The sequence below is a fragment of the Podarcis filfolensis genome, assembly GCF_964270895.1.
Source record: "Podarcis filfolensis genome assembly, chromosome: 1".
NCBI lineage: Eukaryota > Metazoa > Chordata > Lepidosauria > Squamata > Lacertidae > Podarcis > Podarcis filfolensis.
The window spans coordinates 10,478,809-10,500,866 of NC_139604.1; the positions used below are offsets into that span (position 1 = coordinate 10,478,809).

The 22,058-nt window shown below is 44.4% G+C and overlaps 1 protein-coding gene across 1 annotated transcript in view; it reads right to left on the reverse strand.

Annotated features, from left to right (window-relative positions):
* The window catches only part of CDK15 (cyclin dependent kinase 15), a 59,286-nt gene extending 39,508 nt beyond the window's left edge, over positions 1-19,778 (reverse strand). The window contains 9 exon segments of the mRNA XM_083631257.1: positions 1,503-1,623; positions 5,267-5,390; positions 6,708-6,770; positions 10,013-10,107; positions 14,972-15,051; positions 17,460-17,549; positions 18,864-19,021; positions 19,462-19,584; positions 19,587-19,778. Of these exon segments, the coding sequence (XP_083487383.1) occupies positions 1,503-1,623; positions 5,267-5,390; positions 6,708-6,770; positions 10,013-10,107; positions 14,972-15,051; positions 17,460-17,549; positions 18,864-19,021; positions 19,462-19,584; positions 19,587-19,673 (941 nt within the window). The 5' untranslated portion in view covers positions 19,674-19,778.
* Positions 19,779-22,058: the final 2,280 nt, after the last annotated feature.

Genomic DNA, 22,058 nt, shown 5'->3' on the forward strand with positions numbered 1-22,058 from the left:
CAAGTATGTTAAGTTTGTCTCTCTATGCCTCACAAGAAGAAAAGCAGCAGCAATGTCAAAAATAATTCAGAAATAAAATGCTATGTGGATCAGACGTATGTGTGATTGCCTTGAAGTGGACGTAAGAAGAAGAAGAAGAGTTTGGATTTGATATCCCGCTTTATCACTACCCGAAGGAGTCTCAAAGCGGCTAACATTCTCTTTTCCCTTCCTCCCCCACAGCAAACACTCTGTGAGGTGAGTGGGACTGAGAGACTTCAGAGAAGTGTGACTGGCCCAAGGTCACCCAGCAGCTGCATGTGGAGGAGCGGAGATGCGAACCCGGTTCCCCAGATTACGACTCCACCACTCATAACCACTACACCACACTGGCTCTAGCCCTCCTGCCATCATTGCTAAAGGGACTTTGTATATTAGTTGAAGAGAGATAAAAACTCCTCTCAGCACACTGTCAGGTGTGCATTTACCATGCTGATATTGAGTGAGTGGTGGCATGTGTGGTGCTCCTCACCATGAACACAAGAGCGTGGTAAAATATCTCACTTCTGCTTCTATGTTCTTCTGGACCTGTCTCAGTAAGAAAGAGGGAAGAATCTCCCTATCTACTCTGATAGGGGCTCAAGTCCAATTCAAGTCTAGAAATTGGTGGTATCAGTTGGCTTGGGGGTAGGGATCTAGGTTCCACACACCCCACTTCTGTGTCAGCCTTGAAAGTCGAGGAAAGTTCTTCCTTTTATTATGCTTGCAAATTTACTTTTTATGTAAAGGTAAAGGTAAAGGGACCCCTGACCATTAGGTCCAGTCGTGACCGACTCTGCGGTTGCGGCACTCATCTCGCTTTATTGGCCGAGGGAGCCGGCGTACAGCTTCTGGGTCATGTGGCCAGCATGACTAAGCCACTTCTGGCGAACCAGAGCAGCGCACGGAAATGCCGTTTACCTTCCCGCCGGAGTGGTACCTATTTATCTACTTGCACCTTGATGTGCTTTTGAACTGCTAGGTTGGCAGGAGCAGGGACCGAGCAACAGGAGCTCACCCCGCCGCAGAGATTCGAACTGCCGACCTTCTGATCAGCAAGTCCTAGGCTCTGTGGTTTAACCCACAGCGCCACCCGCGTACCATGAACACAAGGGCATGGTAAAATATCTCACTTCTGCTTCTATGTTCTTCTGGACCTGTCTCAGTAAGAAAGAGGGAAGAATCTCCGTATCTACTCTCATAGGGGCTCAAGTCCAATTCAAGTCTAGAAATTGGTGGTATCAGTTGGCTTGGGGGTAGGGATCTACTTTCCACACACCGCACTTCTGTGTCAGCCTTGAAAGTCAAGGAAAGTTCTTCCTTTTATTATGCTTGCAAATTTAATTTTTATGTAGTTCAAGTGATTTATAATGATGGTCTCAAAAAGTGCTCTTATTGCACCCTGCCAACGTTCTGTATATGCTTGAAAGGGGAAGATTGCTACGCTCAGTGCGATTTACAGCATCTCCACAGCTGGCTCTCACCAGATATCCACATCAGCAGAATAGTCAGTGGCTCCCAGCAGCACATCAGGCGGTCGGTACCCCAATGTCACCACTTCAGCAGAGTACGTTTGACTGGGAAGGGACTTGGCACGAGCAAGACCTGCCAAGAAGCAAGTCATTTAAAACCATGCATGAAATTAGAATTCCAATCCACTCTCTATAGCATAAATATCACAGCCATTTCTATCAAGGTTAGGCTGCAATCCTAAGCGATATGCAATCCTGTCAATTTTGGTTTCTCTCAGTTTCTAATTATTCAAATTTCAAATTCAGTTCCACATCAGCTTGCAGAATTTTTGAAAAATCATTCATCAGCAATTTAGTACTAACGTCTAATGTTTTACCATGTAATTTTGCCTAATAAACACATTTAATAGTGTGATTTTCCCTAATGCAATGCATTTCTGTATGTTATTTTCACTCATATATACATTTAATGCACACTTTACCCCAGTACATGCCTTTTTATGGACGTCACTTAGTGGGAGAATTGCATTGCAAAATTCAGAGAAATGTGAATTCTGAAGGATGACTGTTTCGGTTCACACATTTTTTCAGAAAGTGAAAATTAGGTAGGTTAGCCTTTAAATGCAAATAGAGCCAAATTTCTCCTGCATTCCTACCTGGAGATAAGCCCCAGTAAATTAAAAAACAACTACAACACTTTGTTACTTCTTAATAGACAAGATTAGGATTTTCGCCTTTATGAAGTTTTCTTTTACAATTAACTGCAACATCAACCCATTACTATTATTTCGCATCTTTTTGATGTGAATGATATCAAAAGAGTTCCCAGTATGGATAGCCTTGAACATACAGCCACTTTTTGGTGGCTTTTCAGTTTCTGAATAACCTAGAGACCCAAATAACTAAACTCTCAGTATCTTACACTTATTGGCCGGAGTCAACACTGTATTCACATCGTGATGAGAAACCTGTAGATTCTCCTCTGCAGCAAGTTTGAGCATAAGCCTAATTCCTGCTGATTTATTGTCCAAGGTTGTTCCAAGGGATCAACACTGTACCTGTGATGGCCTGGGAATCGGATTCAGAGGCTGAACCTGAGGAATCCCAGCCTGCACAGGAGTCCCCGCCTCCAGGGCCAGCTGAGCCGCGGCTGGGGCTTGAACCTGAAGGGCCCTCACCTGTGCCGGATCCTCAGGAGCAGACACCAGCGGAATCCGCTCTGGCTCTGGAGGTGATCGAGGACCCCTTGCGCAGGCACCTCTCTCAGCCCTGTCAGGGGAAGGTGAGGTTGCCTCTGGGTCCAGTAACCCTCCAGCCTCTCGGAGCTGCAGAGGCTCAGGGCAGAGACGCGGAGGAAACTAAGTTCTCACAGGAGGAGTGCTCACCTTCAGGCCAGGAGAGGCGAGTCACCTGTGGACTGGGGCCGCCCTATGCCTCAGAGGAGATAAAGGCCAGCCAGCCCAGTCCCAGGGTGTGGGAGCAACATCATTGGTAACCTGTTCCTGCCGGCACCCTGACCTGCTCTCCTGCCAGAGTTCTAACCACGCCTGACTCCTCGCTTTGGACCTCACTTCGCCCCTGACGGACAGCCTCCATACCCTTGACCTAGGACCGGACTCAGACCACGCCGCACGGTAACCCCCCCCCCCCCGGGACCAGCACAGTACCTATGTACAGAAACTGGGTTTGTACTGAGATTGTACTGACACACTGCCCAGTGGTGCTCACAGAAAGGGGGAGGATGTTAGATTTCTGTAAACACCACTGTGCAGTTTTTGGAGTCACAAGACTCTGTTGACATTCCAGACCGTTGGAAGTCTCATTGGAGATGGGAGATGGATGTTGAAGTTACTGGTTTCCTGTTTCTTTTGTTCCCTGTTGTTCTCTGTCTCTCACAGAGAGCAGACACATGTTCTTTTCTGTCCTGCATAGTTAGAAATAAAAGCAGCAATGTAGCACATATTTCTGGCTCCTTCTGCTATCTGGGTACTCTGCGTAATAGGGAGCGTGCATGAAGCCTCATTCAACGGCTTAGGTCGTTAATCACCGTCGGAGGAGAGCCTAGATGGATTCCGAAGATACGACGAGGAGGAGAGCCATTTCAGCTTGGTCGTACGGAGGCTCCAAAAGCTAACTCATCTACTGTGTATTTTGGAAAGAAAGTGGTTTGTCTGTTCGATCACTAGGCGTTCAGCCGCCTCTTGAGATATCATCGCCAATGGGTTCCCAAAATGGGGGTGGCAGCCTTCATCAACGTTTGGATACAAGGCGCCATTTTGAATTAAAATGGTGAACCAAAACATGACTTTGGTGTGACTTCACCCAATTGTTAGCGTGACGGGTCCAAGCTTACAAATTACAACATCTATTTTAAAATCACTGGGTTTGGGGGGGGGTCTACAAATTCCTGGGCAGCAGTGGGCACTTCCCACTAGTGTCAACATAAAGTGAGCAACCAACCCCAACTCCTCAATTCAGCTTAAGTCAAAGCACTTGGATTTAAGATAATTTCCCCCAGTAGCTTCATGGGCATTAAAGTAGATTATTTCCGAGTGCTGCCACTTAATTGGTTCATTACCGGGAGTTTAAGTGCCCAATGTTATGGTTCAGTTTGAACATTCTGGATGTCTCTGAGCCATTTTAATAGACAAGGACATTACATGAAGGGGCCTTAAAGTGTACATAATTGCCACAGCAGTACAAAGAGCCCAAGGGCCTCTGTACATGGAACAGCAGACTCATTTAACTCTTATTAGTTAGGGAGCTAAATTTATTACATTTATTTTTTGCTACTTTCCTACAAGTGTAGATTTAACATTAATGCCCTCTCCAGAAACGGACTCGTCCCTGTGCAAAGATGGAAACCCAAGATACAAGGCCAGCTATGAAAATGCAGCCAAACAGATGCCAATGAAATAAATAATTGCAATGAATGAAACAAGCAATTGCAAGAACACGCACACAAGATGTGTCATGTGGGTTCGAGTTAAAGTCAACTGTTTTCACTGAGGGCTATTCCGTACATAGGTAAAGGTAAAGGGACCCCTGACCATTAGGTCCAGTCGTGACCGCCTCTGGGGTTGCGGCACTCATCTCGCTTTATTGGCCGAGGGAGCCGGCGTTTGTCCGCAGACAGCTTCCGGGTCATGTGGCCAGCATGACTAAGTTGCTTCTGGCGAACCAGAGCCGCACACGGAAACACCATTTACCTTCCCGCTGGAGTGGTACCTATTTATCTACTTGCACTTTGATGTGCTTTCGAACTGCTAGGTTGGCAGGACAGGGACCGAGCAACGGGAGCTCACCCCGTCACAGGGATTCGAACCACCGACCTTCTGATCAGCAAGTCCTAGGCTCTGTGGTTTAACCCACAGCGCCACCCCTGGGCCATTCCATGCATACAAAAAGGCAATTTTTAACCTTAGTATTGAATGCAATGCTGACGGTTGTACAATATGCCCTGCCAATGAACTATGGATCTCTGCCCCTTACTTTTAATTTTCAACTGTTGGGCAGGCATGCGTTCCCTATGGAGCTGGAGAGAATTCTCATTTGAAGTCAATTGGTTTCATCCAGGGATATTTTCTAAATTCTTTGTTTATTTTATGTTATACGTAGGAGAGGGATAATGACAAAAGACATCGTACAGCAATGTGCTCCTCCAAAAGATCAGTGAAAGCAAAAAAACCTGTCAGTTTGGGATTCATAAAGATGGGAAAGCTGGCCTTTGCCAGAAGGTCTGGCTATTGTCCAGCAATCTGACTATGATAGCTTACCAAAATCAGCTAGCTTAAGTTCTCCCAGGCAACTGAGGAGCAGGTTCTGAGGTTTCAGGTCCCGGTGAAGGATGCGGTGTTCGTGGATGAAAGCCAAGGCTCGCAGAAGCTGGAACATAAAGAGCTGGCAGACAGAAACAGGACATAATTGGTCAATGACTGATCAGTTTTACTGCTGCATTTCAAGCAAAAGAATAAACCCTTGATAGAAAAGTAAGCAAATACATATACCGTATTTTTCGCTCTATAGGACGCACTTTTTCCCTCCAAAAATTAAGGGGAAATGTGTGTGCATCCTATAGAGCACAAAGCCAGAACAGGGAGACGAAGCGCTGCGCAGCGCTCCGTCTCGCTCTTCTAGCCTGGGGTTAGCTGCGCAAAGCCTCTGCAGTGCAGCGGGGTGAAGGCACCCCGCTGCCCTGAGGAGGCTAGAAAGGCTGTCCCCGAAGCCAGAACAGTGAGACGGAGCGCTGCTCTAGCTTGGGGATGGCTGCGCAAAGCTTTCCCGGCTGGAGAGGTTGCGCGCGGCTAAAGAGGAAGCCAAGACAGCCAGCGGGATGGATCCCGCTGGCTGTCTTGGCTTCTTTGCTCTTTGGGGCTGGGGGGGGGCGGGAATAAGATTTTTCCCCTTGATTCCCCCCCCTAAAAACTAGGTGCGCCCTATGGTCCAGTGCGCCTTATGGAGCGAAAAATACGGTAACCCTTGAAAGCCGCTTATAATCAACAGCACAGGTTGAGGCAGTAGACTATTATGGGGTGCTTTGCTTCAGAGCAAATCAAATTATTTACGTTTGGCACCAATGGACATACCTGTCTACAGCTTCAAAAAAACCATTTCAAGGTCTCACTTATTGCAAGACCTCTGCAAGATAGGTACAGCTGCAAGAGAAAGACTTGCTAAATGAGCTTCGTGGTTGTATTTATGTATGAATGGAACTGATTTCTTTGAAAAAGAAGAAGAAAAACCCAAACCTCTTTTTTTTGCAACTGATAATTTTTGAGCACCCATGTCTGGGCTTAGAAGCAGGATAGAAACTGTAAAATAAATATATAGCCAACTAACCAACCAACCAACCAACCAACCAGAGATTTGAACCAAGGCTGGATCTACACAGATATAAAAAAACGCTATGAAAATATATATAGCTCACAATGCAATTTACCATTGACTTTGGATTGCTGCTCTACAGCGCCATCTGGTGTCACATTTTTAATGTTATAATTGACCTGTGTAGCTGAGTCCCAAATCTCCTCAGTTCAGTGAAACAATCTATCTAATAACCAGAGCTGCTCTTGGCATATGAGCTTTAGGCTATAATCCCATGTCCACTCACTTGGGAGCACCTCCTATTGAACCCAATGGGACTTACTTCTGAGTAGACATGCATAGGATTGAACTGTTGCACACTTAAGAGCAGCACATTTTTCTTCAAGAACTTACCTTAACATTATAAAGATGAAGCCCACCAGGATGCTGGGACATGTACTGTGCCAAGTCTGTGTGCTAAATAAATAGACAGGAAATGAAATTGAGGGCGGTGAACCCAATTTTCTTAGATACTTTCTGCAACCACCTGTTGTGTGCTTTGCACAAGCCTCCCGCCAGCCCCTTGTTGATGAAACTAGTAGGACATTGTATGGGGAGATGGAAACTCTCCTCCTAGAGCTTTGTGTGTGCCTTGGGGACACACAAATACTGTATTTTTCGCTCCATAAGATGCAGTTTTCCCCTCCTAATAAGTAAGAGGAAATGTGAGTGCGTCTAATGGAGCGAATGGCGCTGTGCAGAGAGGGAGAGCTGCGCAGCGCCCCTTCAGCAAAGCAGAAGGAGGAACGGGCCCCTTTAGCAAAGCGCCTCTCTTGGCTTCTGTCTTAGCCGCGGCAGCCTCTTCCAGGCAGGGGGTGCTTTCATCCCGCTGCTCGGGAGAGGCTTCGTGCAGCTATCCCAGAAGCCAGAACAGCCAGAGGCTATCCTAGAAGCCAGATCCCTCTTGCTGTTCTGGCTTCTGGGATTCAGAATATTTTTTTTCTTGTTTTCCTCCTCCAAAAACTAGGTGCGCCTTATAGAACGGAAAATATGGTACTACACCGATCGATGCCAGTTCCTTGTACTATGCTGAGCCGAAAGAGCATATTCTGAATCCATCTTTACTTTCAACACACAGCCATTTAAAAGTGTGTCGACCACGCGAGCAAGATATCATGATATATAAAGTATATTAACATGGGCTGCAATACTTTCATGATGTAGGAGTCTTTTAAAAGGGCAAATTGCATCTGCTGGAGAGCGGCTGACAATCAGCGGAATGAGAACAACCAGGGAGGGGTCATTTAACCCTTTCCACCCCTGCTGAGGTCCCGAGGAAAATCCCTCCTCTGAGCCAGTGTATGTGTGCATGTCGTCCCAGAACAAATATTAGCTTCAGATGAGATGTTTCTACAGGATCTCAGCAGGGGAAGGAACATTTCCCTTCTCTGCCTTCTGCAATTTTGATAATTAAAAGCTACGCCTGGAGTCAACAGAAGATTAAGATGAGAGCCACGAAATTGAGGCAGTATCCAGACACTATGGAGGCTGCTGGTAGGTGGCCCTTCTGGCTGTGGAGGTGTTGTTTGGCCTGTTTTTCTTCTTCTTCTTTTAAAATACATTTTTATTAGGGTTTGGAAATAAAAATACAAAGATTATTATCAAATATCCTTTTTTTGTCCAAACTAAAATGTTAATTTAAAGGCAAAAAGAAGAAAAGAGGAGAAAGGTGAAAAGAAAGAGATAGATATAAAGGGAGAGAAAAAGATCTTTTATTAATTATTATTAATAATAATAATAATAATAATAATAATAATAATAATAATAATTTCATTTTTGTACCGCTTTATATTTCTAAATAAAAATCTCAAAGCGGTTTACAGCATATTAAAACATCAATAAAACAATCCAGAATCAAGAGAGGAAGAAAGTTAAGAACTAAAGAACTTTTGATTCTTTGCCTCACTGCTATATATAAGCATTACTCATGTCATCCACTCCAGTATAACACCTAATAAAGCCACTTTCTATTGATTGTTCTCTTCAATCCTCAAATCCAAATGTCTTTATTTCTTTTTCTTTTTCATGCAAAAAGTCTGCTAATCCTTAGTAAATGTTAACAATGACTTTTCTCTAATTAAGCTTGTCAATTTCGCCACCTCAGCTAAGTCCATTAATTTTAACCAGCGTTCCCTCACTGTTGGTAATAATGAGTTTTTCCATCTTTGGGCATATAAAAGTCTCGCCGTTTGTTTGGCCTGTTCTTAATGGAGGTTGCACTTCCTTCTGTAGGATTAATGCAAGAATGGGAAACCCATGGCATTACCTATGCTCCTGGACAACAATTCTCATCATCCTTGACTATTGGCCTTGCTGGCTGGGGCTGAAGAGAGAACTAGCCAACAACATCTGAAGAATTCAGGGTCCCCACACCACGACTGAATTAATCCCGCAAAAGGTTTGTCAGAGTATCACCAGAAGATTGTACACAGAAGGTAGGAGAATTTACATATACCTCACTGTGAGTTAAACCACAGAGCCTAGGGCTTGCCGATCAGAAGGTCGGCAGTTCAAATCCCCGTGACGGGGTGAGCTCCCATTCTTCGGTCCCTGCTCCTGCCAACCTAGCAGTTCGAAAGCACGTCAAAGTGCAAATAGATAAATAGGTACCACTCCAGCGGGAAGGTAAACAGTGTTTCTGTGCGCTGCTCTGGTTTGCCAGAAGCGGCTTAGTCCTGCTGGCCACATGACCCAGAAGCTGTACGCCGGCTCCCTCGGCCAATAAAGCAAGATGAGTGCCGCAACCCCAGAGTCGGTCACGACTGGACCTAATGGTCAGGGGTCCCTTTACCTTTATAGCTTGACGACTTTACAGTGGTACCTTGGGTTAAGAACTTAATTCGTTCTGGAGGTCTGTTTTTAACCTGAAGCTGTTCTTAACCTCCCTCCCATCAGATGTCAAAGAGATAAACAACGACTTGACATTCAGAAGACATCTGAAGGCATCTCTGTTCAGGGAATTTTTTAATGTGTGATATTTTAGTGTATTTTTGGTCTTTGTTGGAAGCCGCCCAGAGTGGCTGGGGAAACCCAGCCAGATGGGCGGGGTACAAATAATAAATTATTATTATTATTATTATTATTATTATTATTATTATTATTATTTGAGGTACCACTTTAGCTAATGGGGCCTCCTTCTGCTGCTGCACCGCTGCTGCATGATTTCTGTTCTCATCCTGAAGCAAAGTTCTTAACCCGAGGTACTATTTCTGGATTAGCGGAGTCTGTAACCTGTTACCTGAAGTGTCTGTAACCCGAGGTACCACTGTATTTCTCTGCTTGTGCTGCTTTTACAAGGATCATTACTCAAATGGTGAGGGAGGGAAAGGTTTTTGCGTGTGTGCTTGTGAACGAACAAACCAGTGGTTTTATGAGTCTGTTGTCATGGCAGCTGCAAGAGTAATCAGTTCCTACCAGCTTTTCTGCAAATGAAGCATGTTTTAAAAACGCAGGTGTTACTTAAGAGAAGTTAGGGATCTGAGAAGATAGCTCTCAAAGGAAATTAGGGAAAGCAAGCCAGAAACATATGTCACCATGATGGACTCTTACGCATTGCTATAAAACGCTTTGTAGCACTGCAAAAGTAGGACCCAGTGTTTGTTTACCGGCTTGTGAGAAAGCTCACAAACCCCTAAATAAACCTGAGAAAATCAACTCACCAAATACTCAAAGACTAACGTCAGGGTCTCCTTGGTCTGGATGATGTCATGAAGGAGCACAATATTGGCATGCTTCAAGCTCTTGAGGAGAGACGCTAAAGGAGGACACATAAATAGGGGTCAGCCTGCTGTCTGTGAGAGGGGGAAACAATTTAACAGCACAAAAAGCAAGGCAAGGCTGCCTTTTCAAATTCAACTGCCCATAATTTCCACACCTGGAATTTTGAGCAGGAAGAAGAAGAAGAGTTTGGATTTGATATCCCGCTTTATCACTACCCGAAGGAGTTTCAAAGCAGCTAACATTCTCCTTTCCCTTCCACCCCCACAACAAACACTTTGTGAGGTGAGTGGGGCTGAGAGACTTCAGAGAAGTGTGACTGGCCCAAGGTCACTGTTATGTACTGAGTTGAATAGGATCCAAACTGCAGCAGTCTGATTGGTCCTAGAACAATAGGATCCAAAAGGCAGCAGTCTGATTGGTCCTAGAACAATAGGATTCAGAATGCAGCAGTCTGATTGGTCCTAGAACAAGGCAGCAGTATGATTGGTTGGGAGGAACCACCCAATCATGCTCCAGATAGAAGTGAATCCACAACCTGATTGGCTTACAGTAGAATTCCGGAATTAGCCAATCATGTGCAGCCCATTGTGTAAATAATGTATATAAAGCAGATACCTTGAGGGGACTTTCATTCATTCCTCCTCACCACTATGAGCTGAATAAAGAGCATGAAATCACTTTGCGACTCTGAGTATATTTCAGTCACCCAGCAGCTGCATGTGGAGGAGCGGAGACGCGAACCTGGTTCCCCAGATTACGAGTCTACCACTCTTAACCACTACACCACACTGGCTGGTCCCGTTTTGTGTTCTTCTTAAGGAATGCCTCAGAAGTGATAGAACAGTTAAAATTAGAAACCTTTCCAAGGTGATAGACTATATGGGACTGGCCGAGATGACTGGCAGAATCCGCGACCAAGGAAAAGAGACGGTGGAAGAAGATTGGAAGAAATTTAAAGTTTATCTTAAGAACTGTTGCGAAATTAATGAGTGCTAAAATGTCATGGGTAATGTAAAACAGAATTGCAGTGACAAATAATTGGGTAAGAGAAAAAGGATTAAAGAAAGTGAATTATAAGTAATTGAAATTAGGGGTTGCTGGAAAAGTTTAAAACAGGGATGCAGAAAAGGGAGGTATGGGGAAGTCGTTGAAATAAGGTTTAAGAAAAAGAGGTTATGAAATTATACGTGTTTATATGTTTGTTTGTTTATGTATTGTCAGTTGTATTGTGTTTTAATATATGTTGGAAAATTAATAAAAATTTATATATTTTTTTAAAAAAATTAGAAACCTTTCCCACCATGCTTTTCTCATTAGAGGTGAACCAAGATGCCAAAACAGCCTAGATATTGGTCTCTCTCAATGATAGCATAGGGCAAAGCCCCAGATGCTGGCATAATAGAACACTACCCTCTCCTACTAATTTAGGGTTGTATGCGACTCTGTATATGTTCACATTACTGCTTATTCCACATCTAGTACATTCCCACTCCTACCATATTTATGCGAATCTATGAAGAATTGATGCTTTTGAATTATGGTGCTGGAGGAGACTATTGAGAGTCCCATGGACTGCAAGAAGACCAAACCTATCCATTCTGAAGGAAATCAGCCCTGAGTGCTCACTGGAAGGACAGATCCTGAAGCTGAGGCTCCAATATTTTGGCCACCTCATGAGAAGAGAAGCCTCCCTGGAAAAGACCCTGATGTTGGGAAAGATGGAGGGCACAAGGAGAAGGGGATGACAGAGGACGAGATGGTTGGAAAGTGTTCTTGAAGCTGTGAACATGAGTTTGACCAAACTGCGGGAGGCAGTGGAAATCAGGAGTGCCTGGCGTGCTCTGGTCCACGGGGTCACGAAGAGTCGGACACGATTAAACGACTAAACAACAACAAATGCGCCATCGAATCTAATGCGCACCTTGATTTTCAAAACCTTGAAACCCAGAAAGCTTTTGCTGGCGAATGTAAATGTGCCATCAAATCTAATGCGCACCCTAATTTTTGCGATGTAATTTGGCCAATAAAGGTGCGCATTACATTCAAGTAAATGCAGTAATTTTTGAAGCCTCACTCACACGATGTTAGCAACAATCCGTATCAGTCCTGTAGTTTCTTGACAAATGTGGGGTTTTTTTTCTCAGACACATTTCAATCCCATGAGAATAAGAGCATAATGTGAGCATACATTGACAGTCCTCGTGCAAGCACAGATGACAGAAACCGTAAAGGACATGTACATTGGGTGAAGGCATCACTGCCCCCTCTCTGATGTGAACAACTCTAAAAATTTGTCATGAAACACAGCGTTTCAAGCCACTAATGCAGGTATGGCCAAACTTGGCCCTCCAGCTGTTTTTGGACTACAGTTCCCATCATCCCTGACCACTGGTCATGCTAGCTAGGGATGATGGGAGTTGTAGTCCCAAAAAAGCTGGAGGGCCAAGTTTGGCCATGCCAGCACTAATGTGAACGTACCTAAGTCATATTAAAGGAAGAGCCACTAAAAGCAATTAAATTATTAATCATCATGACTGAAAAGTCTGTTGATTGCACTGCCTCTATTCTGAGTATGACTTAGCTCAGTGATTCCCAAATTTGGGTCTCCAGCTGTTTTTTGGACTACAACTCCCATCATCCCTGACCACTGGTCTTGCTAGCCAGGGGTGATGGGAGTTGTGGTCCAAAACAGCCGGAAACCCAAGTTTGGAAAACACTGACTTAGCTGGACAAAATCTAGTCTTTTTCACTTATCCCAATGCACAATTTATGTTCAGAAATTCAACTGAACAGATAACCCTTCCACAGTTCACAAAAAAATCCACTGTAAGTCTTTTCTCCCTCCCACAAACTTTTTAAATCACACTAACTAAATTTAGAAAAGAAAAAGAAAACCTTTTTCAATTGTGACTATTGTTAAATCCTCCAGAGATCTAACTGTCAATCTTGATCATTTTTATTTTTTTTTGCTCACCCCTATTAGGAAATGCAGAGCTGAGTGGGGGAAAGAACAAAAAATTAGGAGCACCATGAGAAATTCTTTCTGCAGGTCTTGCTCTTTCTAGAGGCTGGCATTAAATTGTTTATCTGCCCCTTAGAAGGGAAAATAATATGTTTCCACTGGGACTCAGAGGCAGACTAAAGCAACAGTCTTAATGGAAAATTAAACAAGCTGCTTTTGGATGTTATATCAGTGGGAGCATCTAAAGGCCTGAAGGCAATAATTAAAATCTTAATCTAATGCATCAAATCAGAGACACTAAGAAAACTCTGGACATTTTGCCCAGTACAAGATCAACGAAAACAATGATGGAGGGAAAACACTCTCAAAATAGGTATTGGCACCACACCAACAAAAGGAGTAACTTTTTGCCCTTGAGTAACTTGCAATTTTGGTGGTTCGAATCCCCACAATGGGGTGAGCTCCCGTTGTTCGGTCCCAGTTCCTGCCAACCTAGCAGTTCGAAAGCACCCCTAAGTGCAAGTAGATAAATAGGTACCACTCCAGTGGGAAGGTAAATGGCGTTTCCGTGCACTGCTCTGGTTTCGCCAGAAGCAGCATAGTCATGCTGGCCACATGATCTGGAAAATCTGTCTGCGGACAAACACCGGCTCCCTCGGCCAGTAAAGCGAGATGAGCGCCGCAACCCCAGACTCGTTCATGACTGGACTGAACTGTCTTTTAACTTGCAATTTCTTTGGTTTCTTAGAATTCCCAAGCAGCTCCAGTCACTTCTAGTGAGAATATACCAGGGATGTCCAACAGGTCGATCGGGATCGACCGATCGATCCCCAGTAGGTTAAGGTAGATCACAGTAGATCGCTGGCTCCTCCATCCGGGCCTGCCCCCTCGCCCCATCGTCTCGATTGCTAGAGCGAAAGCTGGAATTTCCTCTGCATGGCAGACTGCCATTATCGATCTGTTTGTGAGCATTTTTATATTTTATTTTACCCAAACCCCTAAATAAACAGATAAACAGATATTTCCTATGACCTGAAACCCCCCCCAAAAAACTGGGTTGTTCCTCCCTAAAACGTGATTTTAATCATGTGAGTAGATCACAGTCCCCTGGAAGTTGGACGTCCCTGGAATATACCTTTACCCTGCTAGGTAAAGGTAAAGGTCCTGACCATTAGGCAGTGGCGTAGCGTGGGGGGTGCAGGGGGGGCCGGCCGCACCGGGCGCAACATCTGGGGGTTAGGGCAAATCCATGGGTTAGGGGGCGCAAATCCACGGGTTAGGGGGCCCAAATTACTTGCCTTGCCCCGGGAGCTGACAACCCACGCTACGCCACTGCCATTAGGTCCAGTCGTGGCCGACTCTGGGGTTGCGGCGCTCATTTCGCTTTATTGGCCAAGGGAGCCGGCGTACAGCACGACTAAGCCACTTCTGGCGAACCAGAGCAGCACACGGAAACGCCGTTTACCTTCCCGCCGGAGTGGTACCTATTTATCTACTTGCACTTGGACGTGCTTTCGAACTGCTAGGTTGGCAGGAACAGGGACCGAGCAACGGGAGCTCACCCCGTCGCGGGGATTCCTCCTTAATTGTATGAATGTGCCAGGAATTGCCAGGTATAATTTGCTGCCTGAGAGACAGCAGGAAATTGTTTCCTCTCCCCAAGTCAAGGTGCATAGTACTGCTGATGAGGTTTATTTAGGCACCTGAGACAGAAAATCCCACATGCATCTCTCTCTTCCCCCACCCCCCAAATCAGATGCCTGAGGCAGCATGGCAATGCTAGATGAGATAGTTTGGAGGCAAGGAACTAGTACTCTGCATGTATGTAGACTCACTTTTATTAGTTCCTATATTGTAGGGCTTGGCCCTAGTACAGAAAGTGGATTCAGGAACTGAGCCCTGCTGCCAGAGATGGTGTCCACTTTGAATATCTTACCTTCTCTTATGGTTGTACAAGGGACTCCTTCCTCAGTCTTCAGGCTGATGACTTTCAAAGCTACTAGCTGTCCATATATCCTAAAGGGACAGAGCACAGCTGATGAAACCCTGGTCATAACAACTGGATCCACTATTTAAGGCACACACAAAACTGCTTCAACCTAGTTCAGCCACTGGTTTAGTTCAGTCAACTGATTTAGTACCATTGACGAAGCAAGTTGTGCATTACATACTAATGCGTGTAACATTTTTAAAAAATTCTTTTTATTTAATTTGACATAAACAGAACGGTGTATTTGGTGTACCTGTAACCAAAAAACAATGAATAAAATTTAAAATAATAGAAAGAGAAAAGAAAAAGAACAATCAGTGACTACTGTGTCAGGGAAATATGACGCTGTTGTGTTGCCATAAATTAAAAGTTGTTTTACTCATTTGTAGAGTTTTGCAGGAGGTCCACATTTCTCACACCAGTTTCCAATTATTATTGGAAAAGAAGTCATGGAAACTCAACAACATTGTAGTGCAATTTTTTTCTAACATACACATTTTTCTGCAAAGCAGTTTTGTTTAATATTCTTCATTTTTGCAAGATACTTCTACTGATAGATGCACTGAAAGTACAAATTTTGAAGGACGGCTGCATTTTGGTTCGTGAATTATTTCAGAAAGTGTGATTTAGGTTGGTTGGCCTTTAAATGCGAATTGAATCAAACTTCTCCCGCAACCCAATGTTCTGCGAGTTTTGAGAATACAGGATAAAAAACTTTCCCCTGTTCTCCACATTGTGGTTATATAGTATTATATGACATGTAGTTTTACAGACACATGAAAACAGTACTTGCATAGAGCACCCACTACTTTTAAAGGTTGCCCAATATATTTATATGTGCTTTAATAACATACATCCACAGTTTTCCAGCAGGGAAGCAGTGGAGTTAAACAGTGATTCTGTTAGGTAATGTTAGAGCCTGAACTTAATGGTCTTATTTGTTGTTGTTGTTTAGTTGTTTAGTCGTGTCCGACTCTTCGTGAGCCCATGGACCAGAGCACGCCAGGCACTCCTGTCTTCCACTGCCTCCCGCAGTTTGGTCAAACTCATGCTGGTAGCTTCGAGAACACTGCCCAACCATCTCATCCTCTGTCATCCCCTTCTCCTTGTGCCCTCCATCTTTCCCAACATCAGGGTCTTTTCCAGGGAGTCTTATCTTCTCATGAGGTGGCCAAAGTATTGGAGCCTCAGCTTCAGGATCTGTCCTTCCAGTGAGCACTCAGGGCTGATTTCCTTCAGAATGGATAGGTTTGATCTTCTTGCAGTCCATGGGACTCTCAAGAGTCTCCTCCAGCACCAGAATTCAAATGCATCAATTCTTTGGCGATCAGCCTTCTTTACAGTCCAGCTTTCACTTCCATACATCACTACTGGGAAAACCATAGCTTTTACTATACGGACCTTTGTAGGCAAGGTGATGTCTCTACTTTATTATTATTATTATTATTATTATTATTATTATTATTATTATTATTTGTAGAGGGTGAGAATTCTCCATATGGTCATGTGCATTACTTCCTTTAATTCAAAATATATGTCATCAGCCCTGCTGCAATTGCCGTGTGTGTGTGTGGACTTTTGCTCCAAAGCCTTGCCCTGATGGCCCAGCTGGTACACCTTTGTCTATGTGCCACCTTCAACTCACAAACAAATCTTCCCTCCCAGTGTCTGCAGTTGAAACATGTCCTCTAATCCAGGTCAGGCAAACTTTGCTGTATGCATCATATTCAGATAATTGTGTAAGAAAACTTTTTAAAAAATATTACAAAAATAAAATAAACATTCAGAAAACATTTTGCAAATGTTTAAAAAGGTAAAGCGACCCCTGACCATTAGGTCCAGTTGTGGCCGACTCTGGGGTTGTGGCGCTCATCTTGCTTTATTGGCCAAGGGAGCCGGCGTACAGCTTCCGGGTCATGTGGCCAGCATGACCAAGCTGCTTCTGGTGAACCAGAGCAGCGCACAGAAACACTGTTTACCTTCCCGCCAGAGCGGTCCCTATTTATCTACTTGCACTTTTATTTGCTTTCGAACTGCTAGGTGGGCAGGAGCAGGGACCGAGCAACGGGAGCTCACCCCGTCACAGGGATTCGAACCGCCAACCTTCTGATCGGCAAGTCCTAGGCTCTGTGGTTTAACCCACAGCACCACCCACGTCAAATGTTTACAAATGCCTAAAATTAGACCCAAAACCACTTATCTTCAGTATGACTATTTCAAGCTACCTTTTTTATAGCCTAGAACAGACGCACAAATGTCAGACTTTTCATTTCCTCTGCAAACATTTTCTTTGCATTCTGGAATGTTTCTTGTAATGCTTCATCTATCATGTGATGCTTAAGTTGATGGTGCTCAATTAATCTGATCCATTTTAATCATTATAGGTTCAACTAGTGCAAGAGTACCCAAGGTTTACTCTGTAAATATCACTCACCTGCTGATTCCTTTGTATACTGTGGAATGAGAACTCCCACCCAGCTTCTCGAGATTCAGGTAGGATGAGGCATTTCCAAACGGGAGACCTCTTCTCTGTTTAGATGAGGGTGAGCACAGAGAAAGCCTGTATTCAGTACTAGATTTAACAAAGGAGTTTCAAACCCAGCAGAAACACAGGCTTATTGTCAATGAATGGGAAACGGATGATACTTATTACTGGATGAATTTGGTATGGTATTGAAGTGAACACACTTTTGAAGTTACCCAAAATTATTCATCAGACAAACTGGATAAGCAGCTGATCTTCAGCTGATTAAATGATGTGGAACAAATCCACAGCTGTTCGTTTCCAAAAAGAGAGGTGATGGGATTCAAGATGGCCGGGAACGAACACAGTCTGACTTGCATGTCACCAACAAGTGACAGTAAGAGCTGTTAAGACAGTGGAATAGTCTCCCTCAGGAGGTTGTGGACTGTCCTTTCTTGGAGGTTTTTAGCAGAGGTTGTATGGTTGTATGTATCTCTACATTTCTATGATTCTGTGATCATCATTGGCTCATGTATTACATTTATTGTCAAATATATTTACAATGGGTTGGACTGCACATTTAAATGCCTAAAGGTAAAGGGACCCCTGACCATTAGGTCCAGTCGTGACCGACTCTGGGGTTGCGGCGCTCATCTCACTTTATTGGCCGATGGAGCCGGCGTACAGCTTCCGGGTCATGCGGCCAGCATGACTAAGCCGCTTCTAGCAAACCAGAGCAGCGCACAGAAACGCCGTTTACCTTCCCGCCGGAGCGATACCTATTTATCTACTTGCACTTTGACGTGCTTTCGAACTGCTAGGTTGGCAGGAGCAGGGACCGAGCAACGGGAGCTCACCCCATTGTGGGGATTTGAACCACTGACCATCTGATCAGCAAGCCCTAGGCTATGTGGTTTAACCCACAGCACCACCCGCATCCCTTACTTTTACCTTTAAACACATAAAGTAAAGGTAAAGTGACCCCTGACCATGAGATCCAGTTGTGGCCAACTCTGGGGTTGCAGCGCTCATCTCGCTTTATTGGCCGAGGGAGCCGGCGTACAGCTTCCGGGTCATGTGGCCAGCATGACTAAGCCGCTTATGGCGAACCAGAGCAGCGCACGGAAACACCGTTTACCTTCCCGCCGGAGCGGTACCTATTTATCTACTTGCACTTTGATGTGCTTTCGAACTGCTAGGTTGGCAGGAGCTGGGACCGAGCAACGGGAGCTCACCCTGTCGCGGGGATTCGAACCACCAACCTTCTGATCGGCAAGTCCTAGGCTCTGTAGTTTAACCCACAGCGCCACCTGTGTCCCTATTTAAACGCATACATGACAATAAATGCCTTTTATTAATCACTTTATGCAGTACAAGCTTACCCACTGGAACCTCGCAGCAAAATCCAGCTCCTGAGAAGGATCACTGAGACGGCGTTGCCGTCGTCTTCCAGCTTTTTGGACCGGAAGTGTCTGGAACCACTGTGGCTGCGTTGAATCCATTGGCTTTGGCATCTTGTTTGGCTCTCTTGCCTGGCCAGGGCAAAAAGGCAAAAGATAAGGCACCCAAATATAAATATTCCTGCCCACATCTTTCATTTCTGCACAATTTCTTACACTGGTGCTGTGTGCATACGTGGCTGTGTTGAGTAGAATGCACGTAAGTCGACCGTTATTAGTCAAGCCAATGAATTTGCATCATTTTGCTTTCTCTCATGCTTGTTTTGTTAGGATTATTGCTATTGAGAGTCCTACTCAGAGTAGAACCATTAAAAATAATTACTAACCCTAACAACTTTGAGGGGTTTTTATATATAAACAGATGGTATTTTTAAAATGTGAAATAAATAAACCTGGATCAATTAATTTTAATGGGTGTACCCTGAGACTCTACTCCAGAGATTTCCGTATACATCCCATGGAAAATATGAGCCCTTTCCCTTCTCCCAAAGCCTGACTGGAATACCACTTACCTTCAAAACACAATCTGCTCCATTAGGCTGAATAGTGTCTTGTGATGAGTCTTCTATCTCTTCATGGCAACATCTGCAATTAGACTTGAAAGCGTTTCCGCATAGTACCTCTCCCATGTTCTCCTGTCTTCCGACGGTTTGATTTTATTCCTTTCTCTTGTTATCTGTTTCCCCTTCAGTTTGCCAGAGCTTGGAAAGGCATGAATGTTCATATGACTTGCATAAGGTCTCCGCCACAATTGGTCTCATGACTTCAGAAACCTTTTTTCTCCCACCTACCACCCAGTTTGTCAAATTCATTCTTTGTGCAGCTCTCTTGATTTAATAAACATGGCTTCTGAAAGCGGGCATGCTCAGGTAATTTCCAGGTGATCTACTTATTATTGATCTGTTTGCAACAAAATTAAACACCAGCTATTTATTAAGCATTTGTGTTTGTTGGGTTAGACAACATGTCAAAGCAAGTGTTGTCCCACATTTTCTATTGCATTTTCCTGTTACAGTGGTACCTCAGGTTACATATGCTTCAGGTTACATACGCTTCAGGTTACAGACTCCGCTAACCCAGAAATAGTGCTTCAGGTTAAGAACTTTGCTTCAGAATGAGAACAGAAATCGTGCTCCGGCGGCGCGGCGGCAGCGGGAGGCCCCATTAGCTAAAGTGGTGCTTCAGGTTAAGAACAGTTTCAGGTTAAGTACGGACCTCTGGAACGAATTAAGTACTTAACCTGAGGTACCACTGTGCTTGCATGATCAAAAAAAGACTGTTCTTTTGGGGCAATGTTGTGCAAGCCTTGCAAACCAATTTTTACAGATTGAATGCCACTTGGAAAATGGCAATGGGCTGAAACAAAGTCTGTGGTCTGCCAAGGCAGGAGAAGAGACAGCTCTTCTCTTTTAGGGATAGCAGAGATATTTACATTCGATGTTGCTTGCATTTAAAGGCAAATCTACCCAATTCATACTTTCCAAAAGAATACATGAACTGAAATACAGTGGTACCTTGGGTTAAGTACTTAATTCGTTCCGGAGGTCCGTTCTTAACCTGAAACTGGTCTTAACCTGAAGCACCACTTTAGCTAATGGGGCCTCCTGCTGCTGCTGCGCCGCCAGAGCACGGTTTCTGTTCTCATCCTGAAGCAAAGTTCTTAACCCGAGGTAATATTTCTGGGTTAGCAGAGTCTGTAACCTGAAGCGTATGTAACCTGAAGCGTCTGTAACCTGAGGTACCACTGTAAAGCCATTCTTTGAAATCTGTAGTCTTTCAAATGCTGCAGTGTACAAATGTGTACAGAAATGCATACACTAGGGTGAAGTGTTCATAAAAATGCATCTATTTGTGAAAACAACACACAATGCACTTTTTAACTGGGGGGAAACCATTTTGCAACAATGTGTATATTGGGTAGAATTTCATACTAAAATGTGTATTTTAGGAAAGACTCATACTAAAATGCTGATGAATTTTCACAGCATGAAAAAGGAAACTGATGCAGAAATGTGGAGAACTGAACTGTAAATTGGAAAAGGAAGAAACTGTACAGCATTAATGGACTGGGAATGTGGGCTTTGGGGGTCTGTGGTTGCACCTAGAAGTCCCCAACCCGGGACTCAGCTACACGGCTGCAAACAAAATGTTTTAAGTGCAATATACAAGGTGACACCAGATAGCGATAGTGAACCTTATGGAAAATTCAATGTATTTTTAAAAAAATTAAAAAAACATTTTCAGAACTTTTTTAAATGTGCATGTAGATTCCACCCAGGATAGCACTTGAATTTATTGTGGTGCGCTACCTGCCAGAGACATTGAACGATTCTTTGGCCTACTGGACAGCCTGAAGCCAAGTGTGCTAGGACCTAGGTTAGGTTACCCACAAGCTGCTGTCTTGCATACTGACCAAAATCCCAAGTGAGAGGGTGTTTTTGAAGATGGGTAGTTATAATTTCACCTATCACAGCCACTTAAAATGCTGAGTCGGTGGAGCAGGTGGTGTTTTTAAAAGTCAGTCACCTGCTGCCAGCATTCCCCAAACTCGGTTTCTGAGTGAGTGCCAGCTTCACACTCCTGGCTTACTGAACCCTTTGTTTAAAGTTAATTTTAAATCTGGGCTTCTTCAAAGCAGTGCCTCAACTCTGACTGCTTCAATGGTTTTTAACTCTGAACTCGGGACTCTTTAGTGTTCAGCACAGTGCCCAGGTGGGTTCTGCGGCTAGCTTTCTTTCTCCTGCTTCAGGGGGTTGGTTAAGGTAAAGGACCTCTGGACGATTAAGCCCAGTCAAAGGCGACTATGGGGTTGCGGCGCTCATCTCGCTTTCAGGTCGAGGGAGCCGGCATTTGTCCACAGACAGCTTTCCTGTCTAAACTGCTTCTGGCGCAACGGAACACTGTGACGGAAACCAGAGCACACGGAAACGCCATTTACCTTCCCACCGCAGCGGTACCTATTTATCTACTTGCACTGGTGTGCTTTCAAACTTCTAGGTTGGCAGGAGCTGGGACAGAGCAATGGGAGCTCACTCCGTCACAGGGATTTGAACCGCCGACCTTCCGATCGGCAAGCCCAAGAGGCTCAGTGGTTTAGACCACAGCGCCA